Genomic DNA, 20479 nt, shown 5'->3' with positions numbered 1-20479 from the left:
GAGAGTCCTCTTAACCGTGGGTGGTGTCGTCCTCCACAAAGTCTTTCGCCTGCTCCGCAGAGATCACGTCAATGTGACTCACCTGAGTAAGTGCGCACACACACACACACACACAGTCAGTCAGTGAGTCAGTGAGTCATCCCTGTGCTTCACTTCCACCTGAGTGAATCCCTCCCCTTCTCACCAGGCTGTCAAGCATCGTTACCCCACAGGAGGACTCAGGAAGACCTCAATCTAACACCAGAAATAGATTACTGAGTCACTGTCTTCAGAGTCTCAAGTGGATCCAAAAATGATTTTCTGACAGAGGAAAACCACGTCACTATACCTGACTCAGTGCAAGTTGAATATAAAACAACAAGAAATTACACATATCCCACTGTTGAATCTAACCCCAAAAATGAATCATTTAACCACAGTTGAATACAAACTGAAATTAATCATATCCCCCAGTTGAAGATAAACCACAGTAAAATACTCCCTAACCCCGGTAGAATATTAACAGTGTATGAGGTCAGAGGTCAGCTCACCTTGTTCCTGAACTTGACCCCGTAGAACTTGTCAGCTGACTCCAGCAGCTCTGGCCTGAAGGTGGTGGTGATGAACTGGGCGTGGCCCGCCAGCTCCACGATCATGTCTGGGACACACCACACACACACACCGCTTACACCCACCGCTATCACACTGCTAGCTAGCATCACTTAGCCTTTAAACTGTCAGACCCGTCAACACGTAATCGTTCATACCGTTAGCTGTAGCACTTAGCTATTATACTACTAGGCATCTATACTTCGCTTTCATACCGATATGACCATCGGTCCACCATCCACCATTGGATAACAAGCCTCGACTAAACAGATCCCTGAATCCATGTAGGTATATCAGTTGGCGTGTGGTTACCAGAGACTGCCTTCCTGTGCTGAGCGTCCAGCGCCTGGTCGATCTCGTCAAACAGGTAGAAGGGGGCGGGGTCACACTTCTGGATGGCGAAGATGAGGGCGAGAGCCACCAGGGACTTCTGCCCTCCAGACAGCTGCTGCATCTCCCTCATCTCCCCCTGCTTGCCTGTGAACGACACCTGGAGGGGGGGGAGGAGAGGGAGGGGGGGAGGAGGAAGTAGAGAATGTAGAGAGGGGGAGAGAGGAAGTAGAGAGGAGGAGGGAGGATAGATGGGGAGGGAGGGCAGGAGGGATGGAGATGGAGGGAATGAAAAGGTAGGATGATGGGGGTAGAGAGAACGACACAGAAACGGTGAAAAGATGGGTTAGTAAATCACAAATGTGCATATATCAGGGAGATATATTTAACGCGCTGGTGATGACACACCACCCACCACCCACCCCTCTTCCTCCCAGAGCCCCCTGTAACCTACCCTGATGCCCACTCCGGTGAACTGGTCCACAGAGGGCACGCTGCTCTGAGAGCCTGAGCCCCTCTCACTGTCGGTGCCCCCCTCGCCCTCGTCCTGGGACTGGCCCCCCTCGGCGTCCCCCTTCTTCATCACCAGGGTGGCCTTACCCCCCGGGACCAGCTTCTGGAACACCTCTGAGAAGTTCTTAGACACCTGGAGGGGAGAGGGGAGGAGAAAGAGGAGGGCAGGAGAGGGAGAGGGAGGAGAGAAGGAGGAGGGAGCAGGGAGAGGGGAGGAAGGAGAGAGGGAGAAGAGGGAGGAGAGGGAGAAGGAAGAGGGTAGGGTAGGAGAGGGAGAGAGGGAGGAGAGGATGACTCATGTTGAGATGTAAAGATAGACAGGCAGCAGCTACACAGCACACTGTCATCAGGCTTGTGTTCAACACTCTGGAGACTGAGAAGCTGTTTCACGCCATCAGAGAGGAGCGTGTGTCTGCTTATAGGAGAGGTCATATGCGTGCGTGCGTAAAGAAGAAGAGGTTATGACGTGTGTGTGTTCCTCACCTGTTTGAAGGTGAGCTGGATGGCTTCATACTTCCTCAGCTCCAGCACGTTCATCAGCTCCATGATGGACTTGTGGCCGCGGTCCAGCTCATCCTGACGCTTGATCAGCTTCTCCTTCTGCTCCGAGAAGTTCACAAACTGGTCCAGGGCCTTCTTGTTCACGTGGCTGTACTTCTTCAGCTCCGTGTTGCACTGCTCCAGCTTACGGAACAGCTGGAGAGACAGGAAGAGGAGGAGGAGAGACAGGAAGAGGAGGAGGAGAGACAGGAAGAGGAGGAGAGACAGAAAGAGGAGGAGGAGAGACAGAAAGAGGAGGAGGAGAGACAGGAGGAGAGACAGGAAGAGGAGGAGAGACAGGAAGAGGAGGAGGAGAGACAGGAAGAGGAGGAGAGACAGGAAAAGGAGGAGGAGAGGGGAGGGAGGAGGGGAGGGAGAAGGAAGAAGGGGGGAGAGGACAGTGGAGGAGAGAAGGAGGAAGAAGAGAGTGAAAGAAGGGAGGGGGGGGAGGAGAGATGAGAGTAGAGAAGGAGAGAGAACAGGAAAGAGGCAAAGAAAGAGGCCGTTAATAACACACCCCAATGTCCTAAAGAGCGTGTCCAGGGGTGAGCCCGGAGCCCCAGCTGGGCGTGCTACCAGAGGGGGGAGCTGCCCTGGACACACAGCCTGGTCCTGGAGAGGGGCCCGAGCGTAGCCCCCTCCGCCTGGTCACCCTCCGACCCACCCATCAGCCTCCTGACTCATTTTCTATTCATAGAGTTGACATACGTAGGAAGGGGCCAGCTCATCTTCTCATAACACTTCTTTTCACGTTCCATTTACAGAGGAAAGGATGAGGTGTTCACTGGTTGGAGTGTGTATGTATGTGTGTGTATGTGTGTGTGTGTGTGTATGTGCGTGTGTGTGTGTAATCAGAAGCAGCATCTCAGCCCAGAGCAGCACGTCTCTTGGAGGAAGATCAAGTACATGAAGTGAGAGAAAGCAGGGGGATATTTCTGGCCTTGTCAAGGAGAGAAAACACACACACACACAGAGGGAGCTGATAGTTGGCAGGGAGAAGCGGATGAGAGAGAGAGAGACTGAGAAGGCAGATAAATAAATAAACTGAGGGAGTAAGAAAGATGGAGAGCGAGAGGAATGGAAAGAGAGATACAGAGCGAGAGACAGACAGACAGCGAGACAGAGGGAGGCTGGCTAACTAGACTGTCTGAGTCACAGTGTGACTGGGAGGGATGCGACTGTGACCAGGTCCTCATCTCCCTCTGGAAGCTTCTGTCTGTGTGTTTGTGTGTGTGTGTGTGTGTCTGTGCAGGAACTGTCTGGTACATGTCAGGTGTGTGTGTGTGTGTACCTGTTTGAGGGTGAGGGTCTGGTACATGTCAGGTGTGTGTGTGTGTGTGTGTGTGTGTACCTGTTTGAGGGTGAGGGTCTGGTACATGTCAGGTGTGTGTGTACCTGTTTGAGGGTGAGGGTCTGGTACTTCTCAAAGGCCTCCTGGGGCAGAGAGCCCAGCTCCCGGATCTTCTTCATGCACTCCTCCTTCTTCTTCAGCAGCATGCCCTGCCTGTTGGTCATCTTCTCCAGCTCCTTGGTGTCGTGGTTGATGGCGTCGTTCTGCTCCTTCTCCATGTTCTTCCAGCGCTCCAAGCTCCTCTGGTGGTCCTTGATCTCCACTTCCGTCTTGTCGATCAGGACATCCAGGTCTGGGGGGGAAGGAGCGAGGGGGGGAGAGGGAGAAGAGGGAGGGGTTAGAGGGAGAGGAGGGAGGGGTTAGAGGGAGAGGAGGGAGGGGTTAGAGGGAGAGGAGGGAGGGGTTAGAGGGAGAGGAGGGAGGGGTTAGAGGGAGAGGAGGGAGGGGTTAGAGGGAGAAGAGGGAGGGGTTAGAGGGAGAGGAGGGAGGGGTTAGAGGGAGAGGAGGGAGGGGTTAGAGGGAGAGGAGGGAGGGGTTAGAGGGAGAGGAGGGAGGGGTTAGAGGGAGAAGAGGGAGGGGTTAGAGGGAGAAGAGGGAGGGGTTAGAGGGAGAGGAGGGAGGGGTTAGAGGGAGAGGAGGGAGGGGTTAGAGGGAGAGGAGGGAGGGGTTAGAGGGAGAAGAGGGAGGGGTTAGAGGGAGAAGAGGGAGGGGTTAGAGGGAGAAGAGGGAGGGGTTAGAGGGAGAGGAGGGAGGGGTTAGAGGGAGGGGTTAGAGGGAGAGGAGGGAGGGGTTAGAGGGAGAAGAGGGAGGGGTTAGAGGGAGAGGAGGGAGGGGTTAGAGGGAGAGGAGGGAGGGGTTAGAGGGAGAAGAGGGAGGGGTTAGAGGGAGAGGAGGGAGGGGTTAGAGGGAGAGGAGGGAGGGGTTAGAGGGAGAGGAGGGAGGGGTTAGAGGGAGAGGAGGGAGGGATTAGAGGGAGAAGAGGGAGGGGTTAGAGGGAGAGGAGGGAGGGGTTAGAGGGAGAGGAGGGAGGGGTTAGAGGGAGAGGAGGGAGGGGTTAGAGGGAGAGGAGGGAGGGGTTAGAGGGAGAAGAGGGAGGGGTTAGAGGGAGAGGAGGGAGGGGTTAGAGGGAGAGGAGGGAGGGGTTAGAGGGAGAGGAGGGAGGGGTTAGAGGGAGGGGTTAGAGGGAGAGGAGGGAGGGGTTAGAAGGAGAGGAGGGAGGGGTTAGAGGGAGAGGAGGGAGGGGTTAGAGGGAGAGGAGGGAGGGGTTAGAGGGAGAGGAGGGAGGGGTTAGAGGGAGAGGAGGGAGGGGTTAGAGGGAGAAGAGGGAGGGGTTAGAGGGAGAGGAGGGAGGGGTTAGAGGGAGAGGAGGGAGGGGTTAGAGGGAGAGGAGGGAGGGGTTAGAGGGAGAGGAGGGAGGGGTTAGAGGGAGAGGAGGGAGGGGTTAGAGGGAGAGGAGGGAGGGGTTAGAGGGAGAGGAGGGGTTAGAGGGAGAGGAGGGAGGGGTTAGAGGGAGAGGAGGGAGGGGTTAGAGGGAGAGGAGGGGTTAGAGGGAGGGGTTAGAGGGAGAGGAGGGAGGGGTTAGAGGGAGGGGTTAGAGGGAGAGGAGGGAGGGGTTAGAGGGAGGGGTTAGAGGGAGAGGAGGGAGGGGGTTAGAGGGAGAGGGGGAGAGGGAGAGGAGGGAGGGGGGGAGAGGAGGGAGGGGTTAGAGGGAGAGGAGGGAGAGGGAGAGGAGGGAGGGGGGGAGAGGGAGAGGAGGGAGGGGGGTGGAGGGAGAGGAGAGAGGGGGGGGAGAGGGAGAAGAGGGAGGGGGGTGGAGGGAGAGGAGGGAGGGGGGGAGAGGGAGAGGAGGGAGGGGGGCGGAGGGAGATAGACCGGGGAGGGGGAGGGAAGCATTTTTAGGATTGAGATCTGTTTGCGGAGGGAACTAAGCAATGTCAACACTTGAGGGAGTGTTTGATCTGGTCTCGGGTTCGCTCCCGTGCCTGACGGTACCGGGACCCGGGTGGGGACGGTTACGGTGCCCTCCTTACCCTCGGATCGTGCCAGGGTGTCCTTGACGCGCTTGTTGATGCCGTCCAGCTCCGAGGTAGTGGCGGTGAGAACTGTGCCCCCTTCAGTCTCCCTCAGCTCGTTCAGCTCCTGCGGGGCGCAGCCGAGAGACGCATCCAACAGCCTCATTACTAATTGTTGCCTCGTTTACGTCACAGCCCCCCCCCTCCCCTTTTCTTGTAACAAGCTCAGATATCACTGAAAGGTGTTATTCACAGTGATTAGGAAACACAAAGGAGGCACGAACAGGAGTCCTTAGCTTAGATTGTAAATTAGGACTACCTATATTTGATATTATATCCCCCTTAGTGTTAGACTCCTTTTGTATAGTTAGTCCACATATTTAAGTTTCAATATTCCTATATGTTTAATGTATGCACCTCCCTGCCAAAGTAACTTCCTTAGTATTAGCTAGACTCCTTTTGTATAGTTAGTCCACATATTTAAGTTTCAATATTCCTATATGTTTAATGTATGCACCTCCCTGCCAAAGTAACTTCCTTAGTATTAGCTAGACTCCTTTTGTATAGTTAGTCCACATATTTAAGTTTCAATATTCCTATATGTTTAATGTATGCACCTCCCTGCCAAAGTAACTTCCTTGTTTGTGCAAACATTCATGGCGAATAAAATCCTTCTGATTCTGATTCTTATTCAGTGAGTCAGGGACCAATCAGGTTTGGCTTCTGAGGTGCTGTAAGAGTATTGGATAAGGGATATGTTTGGAGTGCATGTGGGAGTCGGGGGGTGTACCTGTTCCACCTGGTCGAGACGCTTCCGAAGGTTCTCATTCAGGTACGTCTCCACTCTGGTCATGATGCCCTCCAGTTTGATCCTCTCATTCAGCAGCTGCCTGTTGTCCTGTTAGCACACGCACACACACACATTATAATCGGTTCTCCTTTACACACACACACACACACACCTTTGTTGTCTGGTTTAACTCACTTCCACACAGTCAAACACTGTTGTCCAGTTACACAACACACATTCAGGTCAGCGCCATTTCATAACAGATTGCCGGAGGCACCGAAAAAAAAGTACATACGTAAGCCATACACAGTCTTTCACCACACACACACACACACACACACTCCCTCTCTGTGCCAAACACAGAACACACACACACACACACACACAGATTAAAACCCAAACAGAGCCAGTCTCCGCAAACACAAAAGGAGAAGCTAATGAGCCCAGAAGAATAACAGCCGTGGAGGAGTGCTGGATGAAAGACGGAGAGATGAGCGGAGGGAGGAGGAGGGGTCAGGACCCGGCTCCTACTCTCCCCACAGACATGAAAGGGGAGGTTGCGTAACGCGAACAGGAGAGAAAGGAGGAGGGAGGCGAAAGAGGGAAAAAGAGAGACAGAGAGAGAGGGGGAGAGAGCGAGCACAGCCTTCTATTGAGGTGGTAATTGTGAGCAGCTGGCTGTGGAGGAGGATGATGCGTGTGTGTGTCGCAGGAGCGTCTCCACCGTGGTAGTGAGGGAGGTGTAGCTGTGCTGCTGAAGCTGTGAGCTCCATCAGGACACACACACACACACGTCCACATGCAGCTGAGCTGTGTACTAACACAGCCCAGTCAACGCCATACCCCTCCCTCCCTCCTCCCTCCCCAGGCACCCTCCCGACAGACAGACACGTACCTATACCACAGCCCCCCCATACGGCCTGTGTATGTGTGTGTGTACCTGCTGCAGCTGCCTGATCTCGTCGTTCAGGTCGTCCACACGTCTCTGGTCCTCCAGGCTGAGCTGGGACAGCAGGTCGGTCCCCAGCTCGGCCTTCAGAGACTCCCGGGTGGACTCCATGGCGTGGAGGCTGGCCTCCAGACTCTGCAGGCTGCGTTGCTGCACCGCAGAGCAGAGAGAGAGGGAGACGGGGGGAGAGGGAGGAGGGAGAGAGAAGAGGGTGAGTGGAAAAAGAGGGAGGAGATGAGGGAAAAGGAGAGGTGATAGAGCGGGAGAGGGGTGAGTGGAAAAAGAGGGAGAGAAAGAGAGGAGAGAGAGATTGAGTATGCTCCCACAGAGAGCCTCCTCCCCCCCTGGTGGGCTGACAGTGGCCCAGCAGACAGCAGGAGGGCCTGGATGCAGGTCAGGGGTCAGGGGCTCAGGTGTTACCTTGGGCATGAAGGTCTTCTCTGACTGCTGCCTCTTCTCCTTGAGCATCTTCATCTCAGACAGGATGCTGTCCCGGGACGCCTTGAACTTCCTCTGCTGCGTCTCGATCTGCTGCATCTGGTTCATCAGCTGGTCGATCTCGTTGTTGATGCGTGGAGGTGGGGAGTCAAGGAGCAGGGAGACTCACGCAGGGCCTAGGACCCCCCACACACACACTCAGCAGTAAACACACTCTGACACACACACACACACACTCAGCAGTAAACACACTCTGACACACACACACACTCAGCAGTATACACACTCTGACACACACACACACTCAGCAGTAAACACACTCTGACACACACACACACACACACTCAGCAGTATACACACTCTGACACACACACACACACTCAGCAGTATACACACTCTGACACACACACACACTCAGCAGTAAACACACTCTGACACACACACACACACACACTCAGCAGTATACACACTCTGACACACACACACACACACTCAGCAGTATACACACTCTGACACACACACACACACACTCAGCAGTATACACACTCTGACACACACACACACTCAGCAGTATACACACTCTGACACACACACACGGTTTAAAGGTCACCGTCTCCCCTGGAGGACGGCGGGCCTGAGACCTGGATGCCCACGACCCACAGACGTCAGCATCCTGGGCCGCCATGGCGACGGAGCACGCTCTCTGGCTTCCGTTGCAATGAGGCCACTGGTCGACCTCACCGGCACCTGGATCTAATCAGGTGTACTCAACGCACAAGGTAATCAAGGGAGCTGCTAAAATAGCATGCAGGGTGTGTGTGTGTGTGTAGCTGAGGGGCTGGAGGTGGATGGACGACGACAACAGGCTGTTGAATTACTGATCTGTCCTCTGAGTCACCATCACCACTGGAGGTGGTGTCATCCACTCATCCATCCATCCATACTGCACACACACACACACACACACACACACACACACACACACACACACACACACACACACACACACACACACACACACACACAAGAAACAGAACTTCAGGAAGTGCCAAACAAACAGGTTGATGCAAGCGAGCACGCGCATGTGCAGGAGCTTGCACGCATATGACACACACACACACACAAATCCCCTCTGAGCAGGGCTGATAGCAGTGAGTCATCACGCTGCCCTTTGTGACCTCACATGTCATAATCCTCTCAGGGTCTGATCACACCTTTTCCCCCTAGTTATTCCTCCCTTCCCTACGTCCCTGCCCTCTCTCTCTCCTTGTTATTCCTCCCTTCTTTACGTCCCCTGCCCTCTCTCTCTCCTTGTTATTCCTCCCTTCTTTACGTCCCCTGCCCTCTCTCTCTCCTTGTTATTCCTCCCTTCCCTACGTCCCTGCCCTCTCTCTCTCCTTGTTATTCCTCCCTTCTTTACGTCCCCTGCCCTCTCTCTCTCCTTGTTATTCCTCCCTTCTTTACGTCCCCTGCCCTCTCTCTCTCCTTGTTATTCCTCCCTTCTTTACGTCCCCTGCCCTCTCTCTCTCCTTGTTATTCCTCCCTTCCCTACGTCCCTGCCCTCTCTCTCTCCTTGTTATTCCTCCCTTCCCTACGTCCCTGCCCTCTCTCTCTCCTTGTTATTCCTCCATTTCCTACGTCCCTGCCCTCTCTCTCTCCTTGTTATTCCTCCCTTCCCTACGTCCCTGCCCTCTCTCTCTCCTTGTTATTCCTCCCTTCTTTACGTCCCCTGCCCTCTCTCTCTCCTTGTTATTCCTCCCTTCTTTACGTCCCCTGCCCTCTCTCTCTCCTTGTTATTCCTCCCTTCCCTACGTCCCTGCCCTCTCTCTCTCCTTGTTATTCCTCCCTTCCCTACGTCCCTGCCCTCTCTCCTTGTTATTCCTCCCTTCCCTACGTCCCTGCCCTCTCTCTCTCCTTGTTATTCCTCCCTTCTTTACGTCCCCTGCCCTCTCTCTCTCCTTGTTATTCCTCCCTTCTTTACGTCCCCTGCCCTCTCTCTCTCCTTGTTATTCCTCCCTTCCCTACGTCCCTGCCCTCTCTCTCTCCTTGTTATTCCTCCCTTCCCTACATCCCTGCCCTCTCTCTCTCTTTGTTATTCCTCCCTTCCCTACATCCCTGCCCTCTCTCTCTCCTTGTTATTCCTCCCTTCCCTACGTCCCAGCCCTCTCTCTCTCCTTGTTATTCCTCCCTTCCCTACATCCCTGCCCTCTCTCTATCCTAGTTATTCCTCCCTTCCCTACATCCCTGCTCTCTCTCTCCCTCTCTCCCCTCCTCTCCCTCCCCCGGCCACAGTCCAAAACATGCAGTATTCCCTCCCTCCCTCCTCAGGATATGTTCGATGTTCCTGCGCAGGTTCTCGTTGAGCTTGGCCTCCAGCTCCCCCAGCTCCTCCTCAGCCTTCCTCATGTCCTTCTGCAGCTCCAGACGGGACTTCCTGGTGTCGTAGTACCCCCCCGTCAGAGCCCCGCGGTGGCTCACCTGGTCACCTGGGGGAGGGGGGGGATAAAACATTTTGATATGGTATCATAACATGCATAGCTGGGTGATAGCCGAGAGCGTGTGTGTGTGAACGCGAGTGTCTGTTTGCGCATAGATCAGTGTGATCTGTGTGTGTGTGTGTGACAGCATAAATCCACCTATCTTAATGTGTGTGTGTGTGTGCATAAATCCACCTATCTTTGTGTGTGTGTGCGCGGGTGTGTGTGTGTGCGTGCGTGTGTGTGCGTACCCTCCAGGGTGATGCAGTCCATGGTGAAGGCCCTGGCCAGCTGGGTGGACACCTCCATGCTGCGACAGATCAGGGTCTTCCCAAACACGTGCTTGAAGGCCTTGTCGTAGCTCACGCTGTAGCGCAGCTTGCTGATCATGGGGATAGCATCCTGGGGAAGGAGAACAGGGGAGGAGAGGGGGAGAGAGGGAGAAGAGGAGAGAGGGAGAGGAGGAGAAGAGGGAGAGAGGGAGAGGAGGAGAAGAGGAGAGAGGGAGAGGAGAGAGGGAGGATGGAGAACAGAGGGGGAATGAAATAAGAGGAGAGAGGGAGGGAGGAGAAGAGAGGGAGGGGAGGAGGAGTAGGGGGGGAAGGAAGTAAGAGGAAGGGAGGGGAGGTGTTAAGCGTGTCCCAATCACAGGGGCTAAAGACCACGGAGCCAGCCATAAGCTTCCGAACATCTCCCATCATGCCCCTGGGTCTTACGTTGGTCTCGGGGTAGGCGGTGTCTCGGACGTCCAGCTTAGTGAGCGGCAGGAAGGTGACCTCCCCGGGCAGGTTCATCTTGTTGAACTCCATCAGGATCTTGGTGCTCACCTCGTCTGTCTCCACGATGTGGTAGAACAACCTGGAGGGAGAGGGAGACGGGTGGGGAGGGAGAGACAGGTGGGGAGACAGAGAGAGAAAGATAGGTGGGGAGACAGAGAGAGAAAGATAGGTGGGGAGGGAGAGACAGGTGGGGAGACAGAGAGAGAAAGATAGGTGGGGAGACAGAGAGAGAAAGATAGGTGGGGAGGGAGAGACAGGTGGGGAGACAGAGAGAGAAAGATAGGTGGGGAGACAGAGAGAGAAAGATAGGTGGGGAGACAGAGACAGGTGGGGAGACAGAGACAGGTGGGGAGACAGAGACAGGTGGGGAGACAGAGACAGGTGGGGAGACAGAGACAGGTGGGGAGACAGAGAGAGAAAGATAGGTGGGGAGACAGAGAGAGAAATATAGGTGGGGAGGGAGAGACAGGTGGGGAGACAGAGACAGGTGGGGAGACAGAGACGGGTGGGGAGACAGAGACAGGTGGGGAGACAGAGAGAAGGGTAGAGCGTGAGAACACAGAACACCAGACTAATCATTCCGTCCATTCCGACCATGACAGGACGTGTGTGTGTGTGTGGTCCTCCGGCCCCCTCACCTGGTCCCGGCTGTCACCTCCACGCAGGTGTAGAAGGCGGGCTCGCACTCAAAGTTGTTCATGACGATGCCGTGGTAACCGGTGATGACGTGCTGGTTGATGCCCTTCCTCCTGAAGTGTTCTAAGACCTTGTTGATGCTGTCGATGCCGTTCAGGATGGCCTGGCCCACACACACACACAACACAACACTTACTGTTAATCCGGATTCATGTATACACACACACACACGTGCAATCCATCTAATCTAGATGGTCCAATTCATTTCTTTATGTCTGTTCTGTCTTTCATTGTGACTCGTTCTAAGTAAGGAGGCAGGTGGCGGTTAGAGCACCTCATCCACACGCTCTCTCTGGACAGTAAACACATTCTAGAACACTAGGCACATTCTAGAGTGTTTACTGTGCTAACATGCTGCAGGAGTGGTTGTGGGGGGGGGGGGGGGGGGGGGGGGGGGTCAGGAGGAACACGCCAATCACAGGCTGAGAAGATGAGTCATCCGTGGCAATCACTCTAGTTTAAATGGAAAAATAAGCACCACGTCTTGTGTATAATATGTGCGTGTATTTCTGTGTGTTGTTGTGGACTGAGTCACAGAGATGGAGGCAGGGAGGTCTGAGTGATCAGGTGGGATAGTGACGTCTCCCGAGTGATCAGGACGGTGACGTCTCCCGAGTGATCAGGACGGTGACATATTTTTTGATATTTATGTTTGATATATGTTTTTTGGTGTTGATAATAAATCTATACATAATTCTCTTCAGTAGCTATAAGGAGTATTTGGTTTGTTAGTTGGTTTGAGTGTTTTGTATGTCTGTGTATGTCTGTGTGTGTGTGTGTGTGTGTCCCACCTTGCCAGTAGCTGCTCTCAGTAGCTGCTGCTTCTTCTCCAGGTCCTCTCTCTTGGCTGCCAGGGCCTGCTGCTCTGCGTTCTCCTCACGCCACAGGTAGCTGGAGGGACACAGCCAGGCGCCCCGTTACATCACCCAGACACACGCTCACATCACCCCACCCCACCGCACCGCACCCAGCCCTGCCTGCCTGCCTACCAGGCTCACACACCCAGCCTCACGCACCCAGCCTCACACACCCAGCCTCACGCACCCAGCCTCACGCACCCAGCCTCACGCACCCAGCCTCACGCACCCAGCCTCACACACCCAGCCTCACACACCCAGCCTCACACACACCCAGCCTCACACACACCCAGCCTCACACACACCCAGCCTCACACACACCCAGCCTCACACACACGCAATGTCGATGGTTGTGTGACGAGCCTCGGTCTAGAGCTGACCAGCTTGGGGCCAGGGTCGGGCAGCCAGCCCTGGGTGGGAGAATGACTGGGCTATTTCTGAGCAGGGACTCAATGGGAAGAAGAGACATTCTTGCCGTGCACACAACACATGTATATCGACCTTCAATCAAATGAATGGCCTCTTTTTGAGGAAAAAAAGCTAAGCTTTTAACCACAAGTGGCCTTTTAGTGATAAAGGACCCTCTTCTGAACTGGCACACAATTCCCCTGGCCTCTACAGTCCATCAGTCCTGCCCTTCACCCGGCACAGTCACCCTCTCTCCTCTCACAACACACCAGCCAGACACGACGAGCCGAGCTCAAAGAGGCTCAGATAAATAACCTCCATTGTTAAGACACCAGAGGAGAGGCATGTTGGCATTCGCGGTGAGATGATGGTGGGGGGAGGAGGGGTATGAAATGAAAGGTTGCTGGGTGGGTTGTCGGGTGGGTTGCTGGCGGTGGGTGGATGGGAAGCCGGCATATTATGGTCTGTGGAGGCCCGGAGCGAACAATCCACAACCTTTCAGCTAAATGCGGACGTTGAGTCACTCGCATGCATCTATATGTCGGTCTTCAGACTGGAGGAATGAAGTGCTTAACTTGACACCATCAATAGATGGAGCAGAGAGGTGACTCAGCACAGGGAACATTAGGGGGGTGTGTGAGGGAGTGTGAGAGAGTGTGTGAGTGTGTGAGTGAGTGTGTGTGTGTGTGAGGGAGTGTGTGTGTGAGGGAGTGTGTGTGTGTGAGAGTGAGTGTGTAAGAGTGAGAAAGTGTGTGTGTAAGAGTGAGAGAGAGTGTGTGTGTGAGGGAGTGTGTGTGTGAGAGTGAGTGTGTAAGAGTGAGAAAGTGTGTGTAAGAGTGAGAGAGAGTGTGTGTGTGAGGGAGTGTGTGTGTGAGGGAGTGTGTGTGTGTGAGGGAGTGTGTAAGAGTGAGAGTGTGTGTGTAAGAGTGAGAGAGAGTGTGTGTGTGAGGGAGTGTGTGTGTGTGAGAGTGAGTGTGTGAGGGAGTGTGTGTGTGTGAGAGTGAGTGTGTAAGAGTGAGAGAGTGTGTGTGTAAGAGTGAGAGAGAGTGTGTGTTCCTACTTTCTCTCGCTCTGCAGCTCGTCTTTCTTGTTCTTCACTTCGTAGTACTTCTTGTCCAGCTCCTCGACGCGGGTCTTCACCTCGTTCAGGTCCTGGTCCAGTTTCTGAGGACAGGCACGGGACAGGTCACACACACACACACACAATGTACAACAACAAAGTTAAGTCTAGTGGACAACTATTCCCGTTAAGGAGTTTAGTGAATCATCGACGGTGACCTAGGAATTCATCATGCACTGCACAGCGGAACAAACACGTTCTGTAGAGGCTCCAAGTGTTCTAGAACTTCTGGAACAGCATGAGTGTTCTAGAGTGTGTGAGTGTGTGTGTTCCGTACACTGTACTGCTCCAGGTTCTTCTCCTTGTTGGTCTCCGTGTCCTCCAGGTCCTTGTGGATGGCAGCGATCTGCCTCTTCTTGTCGGTGATGGCCTGGTCCAGGGACTTGAGCTCCTTTTTGATCCACTTGTCCCTCTCCTCCTTGGAGGTGAACTGGCTGCCGCGGCCCTGCTTGGCGTACAGGTCTGTCCTCTCCTGGGTGGCCTGGGCCAGTCTGGAGGGACGAGGAGGAGGGGGGGCTAGTGAGAAGGGAACCTTCTAGAGTATGTTTGGCATCTAGTTCTTGCCCATGTTGAACTCCTTCACACACACACACACACACACACACACAAACGTCACCTAGCGATGCCCCTCTCCTCCTTCTCCTTGACCATGTTGAACTTGGGCTCAGTCTCCTGCAGTTCCTTCTGCTTCTCCTCGATCTTCTCCAGCAGCTTCTGACGCTCCTTCAGCAGGCGTTTCTGGAGGAGCGGAGTGAGAGAACGAGGGGTGAGAGGACGGAGCGGGCAGACGGGGAGGAGAGAGACACGGGGCAGACGGGAGAAGGAGGAAGGAAGAGGAGGAAGGAGGAGGAGGAGAACGAGTGAGCTGGGGGCTGGGCGAGGACAGACAAGAGAGTATCAAAGGAAGGCAGAAAAGCGGGTGGGCGGAGCTATCAGAAGTGACCCTGTGACAGGCTGGGTGAGCGTGTTCCTCTGACAGCCGTCCTCCAGACCAGTGCTTCCTAACCCTGCTCCTCAGGGCACCCTGTCCTGCCTGCTTTAGCCTGCCTTGTCATAAGCAGGCTTCTGCAGAGCGGGATAAGGACCCATTCATTTGAATCAGGTGTGTTGGAGCAGGGAAACATCTAAAACATGCAGGACAGGGTGCCCTGAGGACCAGGGTTGGGAACCACTGCTCCTGACGACCACAGGGCCGCCCTGACGACCACAGCGCCGTCCTGACGACCACAGGGCCGTCCTGACGACCACAGGGCCGTCCTGACGACCACAGGGCCGTCCTGACGACCACAGGGCTGCTAGCTGGACCTCCTCCACGCGTCACGCCAGACGAGGCTCGGCTGACGTCAAAGGGGTGTCATGGCTTATAGGTGGACGTTCGGAAAACACAGATTCCCCTTCGACGGCGCGATCCGCCTCAAACCGGATCGGCCCCCGATGACGCACGTCCACATGCCCCCCCTCGTCCCACTGGGGGTGCAATGAGATGCGGCCAAACACACACACACAACCTCACACAGCCAGGTGGGCCTGATCCAACTGCAGGCCTGTGTGTGTGTGTGATCCTGATGAGCAGATGACACACACAATATGGGCCAGGCAGCCATACTGTACGAGTGTACAACACACACATAGGAAAGCCACATGCACGGACACACACACTCACAAGGCCAAACACGCACGTATGCAGCCAAACGGCCATATGGAGGGAGACCTGTGCCAGCTCTCTCTCCCCATCCCTGGGCTCAGGCCCAGGGTGGAGGGAGGAGGGGAGAAGGTGCACGGCCCACATACATGGAGGGAGAGAGGGACAGATTTAAATTGAGAGAAGGAAAGGGAGAGTGCTAATTCTAAGAGGAAGGAGAAAGTGTCTCTCTCTCTCTCTCTCTCTCAGCCAGGAAGGCAGGTATTGTATGTGTGTGTCCAGCCAGGAAGGCAGGTATTGTATGTGTGTGTCCAGCCAGGAAGGCAGGTATTGTGTGTGTGTGTGTGTTACCCTCTGTTCACTGTTGCCGGCCAGCTCGTCCTGCAGGTCCTTGGTCTTGAGCTCCAGCTTGGTCCTCTGCTTGATCTGCTCCTGACGCTCAGAGCTCAGCTGCTCCTTCTCCTCCCGCATGGCCGAGATCTTCGACTTGAGCTCTCGACACACACGCTCCGTCTCCTGCCGGGGGCAGGGAGGGGGAGAGAGACAGAGATGGAGAGAGAATAACAGAGAGAGAGAGAGAGAGAGAGAGAGAGAGAGAGAGAGAGAGAGAGAGAGAGAGAGAGAACAGAGAGAGAGAACAGAGAGAGAGAACAGAGAGAGAGAACAGAGAGAGAGAGAGAGAGAGAGAGAGAGAGAGAGAGAACAGAGAGAGAGAGAGAGAGAGAGAACAGAGAGACAGACAGAATGGTGGAGGGAGGGGGAGAGACACAGACAGGAGAGAAAAATGTAAATGTACTTGTTACACAACGCTAGGCACGTAAAGGGATTGCGTAAGAGTGTATCTGTATAAAACGGACAAATCAAAATAACTGCAGCGAAGCATCTACAATACTGCCTTGAACATGATTGTGCATCTCTTCACAGAAGGAATCTTATGTAACTTTATTTACAGAGATTACACAACCCAGTACCACACACACACACACACACACACATGGACGGACGCTCTACCTCCACTTTGTCCCTTGCATCCTGCTGGGCGTCCCGCAGCTGTCTGGACTTGTCTCCACACGTCTCTCTCTTGGAGGACAGCTGGAACACACACACATCAGCAGTCTGTACAAGACCCAGGCTTCTAGGGAGTCTAATCATTCATTTGATTGCCTGCCCCCCCCCCCCCCCCCCCCCCCAGTGTACATCACTTTGAATAAAAACACCTGCTAAACGAGAACATCTCATATGATAATTGTTGTTATCATTAGCATACACTTATCCAGAGACAAAAACATCAGAGAGGGCTGGACCCCTTTCACTAACACTGAACCAAGGCATGACCCTTGACCTCCCCCGCCCCCAACCCTCTCCCCCCTGGGTCCTAGAGCCCACCTCGTCCAGCTTGGCGCGGGTCTCGTTGAGCTCCTGGTTGTAGATGGTGTACTCCAGCGCCCTCCTCATCTTGTCCCACTTCTGGTACTGGGCCAGCTCCTCCTTCTCGTCCTCCAGGGTGTGGAGACGCTCCTCGATGTACTTCAGCAGCTCGTTGATCTTCTCACGCTTGCCCTCTGGAGCGCCACGCCGCACAGGACACACGACAGGAAGACACGGCAAGGGGAGGGGTTAGCTTAACACACGTGAGGTTATAACATGTGCTTGTGCAGAGAAGACAAGGCCGGGGGAACCTCTGTGGGGCCTGAGAAATGAATTAAAGAGAAAAGACTGTGTGTATGTGTAGATATATATATATATAGGGTTAGGGTATATATATATATATATATATATATACACACACATATATATATATATATATATATATATATATATATATATATATATATATGTGTGTGTGTGTGTGTGTGTGTGTGTGTGTGTGTGTGAGGGTGTGTATGTGTATGTTTGTATGGTGTGTGTGTGTATGGAGTGTCTGAGTGTGTGTGTCTGAGTGTGTGTGGCTGTGTATCTGAGTGTGTCCGTCCTCTCACCCGTCTCCTTCATGAGGGAGATGCTCTCCTCCTTGCGCTCGTCGTAGACGCGGGTCCCGGCCACCTCCCTTAGCAGCTTCAGCCGCTGGGAGTCCGGCGCCGTGGCCATCTGGTTGATCTGGACAGGGGGTACAGGACACCGTCAGGACGCACCGGGGTCAGGACGCAGCGCACCTCGTCCGTCCTGCACTGTCCTGCACTGCACTGTCCTGCACTGCCCTGTGCACTGCACGGGGACTAACGGTGACATGTCACCAGAGACGACTTGCGAGTGCACACACCGGAAGGATTTCCATAACAAAAATCAACAAAGTCGTTATTTTGACGTTACATTTGACCTATTGAGCCGTTTGCTTTTATCAGAAAAGCGTACCACGTATACAGCGTATGTCAGTGTTTTTAGGTTTGGGGGTGTTTTTTCGTTTTGAGGAATGCTGTTGTCGACGGGGAGGCAGGTGGCTGAGTGGAGAGTCAGGTGGCTGAGGGGTTAGGGAATCAGGCTTATAATCAGAAGGTTTACGGTTTGATTCCCGGCCTGTGCGAAAATGACGTTGTGTCCCTGGGCAAGGAACTTCACCCTACTTTCCTCGAGGGAATGTCCTTGTACTTTAAGTCGCTATGGATAAGAGCGTCTGCTAAATGACTAAATGTAAATATTGTGGCTGCTTTTCACAAGGGTGAGAAACGACTTCTGTTGGTTCATTTGAGCTGGGCGGACGGTCTGGCGTACCTTTCCCTGCTTGACGATGTAGTACGGGTTACTACGGGAGAAGCCTGCACTCTCCAGGAGGTTCATGACGTCGTTCTTCCTGCGGAGACAAACAAACAAACATTGAAAACAAACAAACATTGAAGACACCGTCGTGTAAACAAACAAAAGGTTTTTCTGACTGATTTCTGTTTCGTATTAGTGGAACCCCCGACTGCGATGAGCTATGGCTGTTGCTAGGTAACAGTCGCCGGGGGGTATCGCTAATCGCTAATCAACGGGGGAGGACAGCAGGGGCTGACTCACGTCACCATCTTCTTGTCCAGGAAGTACTGATCCTTCTTGGCTCCAATGACACGTCGGAGCGAGACTTCCTCCTTGTCGATCTGTAACGCAGGTTACCGAGGCGAGTTTGAGTAGAGTTTCAGTCATACAAGATGTCGAAGAAAAAAAAGTGAAACGATGCCTTACCGGTAACCTGTTGTCAGAATTGTCAAATATGATCTCCACAAAAGCAGAGATGACGCGAGGACCAGTTCCCTCCTACAACCGGAAAACATCCAACAACAGAGATTCAATTTGAAGTTATCTGCACACAGGGTTGTTAATAACAGCCTGGGATCTTCGTTTGCGTTGAATCAACACCAGTGACAGTGGTTCCTCTGCTTACGTGAAGCAAGGCCAGGCGCTGCTCTGGACGAAGGTGGCTAAACTCATCGCTGAGCACGAACTGAATGGCTAAAGAAGGAAAAGAATTACAGTCTTTCAGTGAGACACGTCACATTATAGCTTCGCTACTACGTGAAAATGGAACTTTGTCACACAACATGCGTCTATTGAGAAGTAAACTGGGTCACTTACCGTAGAAAAAGTTACTTTTTCCTGAACCGTTTCGTCCAACTATGATAGGATAGAACAACCATATGTGACTTAATTCTACTACAGCAACTGATATTTTACTTTCACCATCCAATCAGGAAACTGGGAGAGCGGTTGCGGTATTAACATGGATTGGATCAAACGATAGAAATAAAACGGCAACAATTAGGAAATGTAGCCAAAAACTGCAAACACTACATAACTCACCGATGACATTGTGTTTTGGGCTGAACGGGTCCACCACAGTCTGGTCCCTGTAACTTCGGAACCCCTGGATAATGACCTGTGGGTGTAACGTGCACCAAATAGGGTACCAATACAACATCAACAACGCAGCTAGCTAGAGCTACCCATCTCCTTAACAGTTTACTCAGGCAGACAACATTTGCAACAGCTAGGAGACTCACAAACGTAAGAGTATTTTAAAAGACTGTTGGAAAATATCCTGACCAGAACAGAGGTGACTGACTAGCTACCCGTTAGCTTGATGTTTTTGCAAGGCAAAAGCTAGCGTTAGCTACCTCTTCACACACCGGCGATAGACCGGGGCCTACAAGTGTGCTAGCATTTAGCTACCCGCAAAGCAGTTAAGCAACTATTATTGTCATGTGCAACCACACGCCGTGCACTCTATTTAACAAGGTCGGGGTTTGTTAACCTATTTGCATCTAAAAGTTACTTAGTTTCTCTCTAGTCCAAGTTAGCTAACGCGTTAGCATTGGAAGACAATTCCAAAGAGCGGGTCGACGACATGCAGCTTGCGCAGAATACCTGTTTGATGTACATGGTCGTATATTCAGGACCTCTTCTCAGTCGTGAAAGGGAGATGAACTCCCTTCTCCTCTATAACAGAGAAGATAGGGCTTAATGGATTTGCTCAAAGCAAGTTTTGTGGTAAAATATGTATATCCAATATTGCTAGATAACTCCAGCAAAACAGAATTCGTTCTGAAAATGGCGTTGGGGGCGGGATGATATGGATCGACTGATTGCGTGTAAACGGGGGAACTAAACTTTTCTGCACTTAATATTACACTTTCATTGAATAAATGTTACAATCAGTATATGTATATCCTCCTCACCTACTGATTTAGACTTGCATTTAAATATTCGTTCGTTATATTGTACGATAATGTTGATGTTTTCTGTGTTTTGATACTACAGACATCCCTTAGTTCAGAATTGGTATATTCCATTTGATGTCGATTGTTGGGCGCCAAGAAATCGAGAATACATTTTGAAGAATCCGATTATCATTTTAGTGATGTTGTTAGCTAGTAGACTATTGGCCTTTGAGCCATGGTGTTTTGAGATATAGTGTAACAACATTATTTTACGTTTTTTCAATGTTTACATTGCCAACAGTCTCACAGTGTCAGCGGGTAACGGCGTCGTTAAACCGGATTTCTCTTATGTAGCGTA

At 52.9% G+C, this 20479-nt stretch overlaps 1 protein-coding gene across 1 annotated transcript; it reads right to left on the bottom strand.

Moving 5' to 3' along the window:
* On the bottom strand, positions 1 to 20020 carry smc3 (structural maintenance of chromosomes 3). Its single transcript, XM_047017037.1, has 29 exons — positions 19829 to 20020; positions 19265 to 19340; positions 19040 to 19078; positions 18849 to 18916; positions 18650 to 18721; positions 18485 to 18564; positions 18200 to 18278; positions 17470 to 17587; positions 16877 to 17052; positions 16502 to 16582; positions 15842 to 16006; positions 14465 to 14586; positions 14126 to 14339; positions 13789 to 13892; positions 12255 to 12354; positions 11406 to 11566; positions 10705 to 10846; positions 10240 to 10390; positions 9845 to 9997; positions 7494 to 7645; positions 7065 to 7223; positions 6125 to 6232; positions 5353 to 5461; positions 3367 to 3614; positions 1915 to 2127; positions 1373 to 1564; positions 901 to 1078; positions 531 to 637; positions 1 to 82 (listed from the first exon to the last, which is right to left on the bottom strand). Exons 1-29 carry the CDS (start codon positions 19841 to 19843, stop codon positions 11 to 13), a joined length of 3654 nt encoding a protein of 1217 aa, XP_046872993.1. The 5' UTR covers positions 19844 to 20020; the 3' UTR covers positions 1 to 10.
* Between the last annotated feature and the right edge of the window lie 459 nt (positions 20021 to 20479).

Source organism: Hypomesus transpacificus, unplaced genomic scaffold (assembly GCF_021917145.1).
Source record: "Hypomesus transpacificus isolate Combined female unplaced genomic scaffold, fHypTra1 scaffold_467, whole genome shotgun sequence".
In the NCBI taxonomy this organism is placed as follows: domain Eukaryota; kingdom Metazoa; phylum Chordata; class Actinopteri; order Osmeriformes; family Osmeridae; genus Hypomesus; species Hypomesus transpacificus.
The sequence above is the reverse complement of the archived record's forward strand: the minus strand, read 5'-3'. Positions and strand labels throughout refer to the sequence as shown.

Excerpts from the sequence above, each read along its gene's own strand:
- smc3 (XM_047017037.1), bottom strand. Across the intron at positions 16,007-16,501 it reads ATGCAAGGGACAAAGTGGAG|GAGACGGAGCGTGTGTGTCG; the intron begins GTAGAGCGTCCG and ends TGCCCCCGGCAG. Across the intron at positions 3,615-5,352 it reads CACCCTGGCACGATCCGAGG|ACCTGGATGTCCTGATCGAC; the intron begins GTAAGGAGGGCA and ends CTTCCCCCCCAG.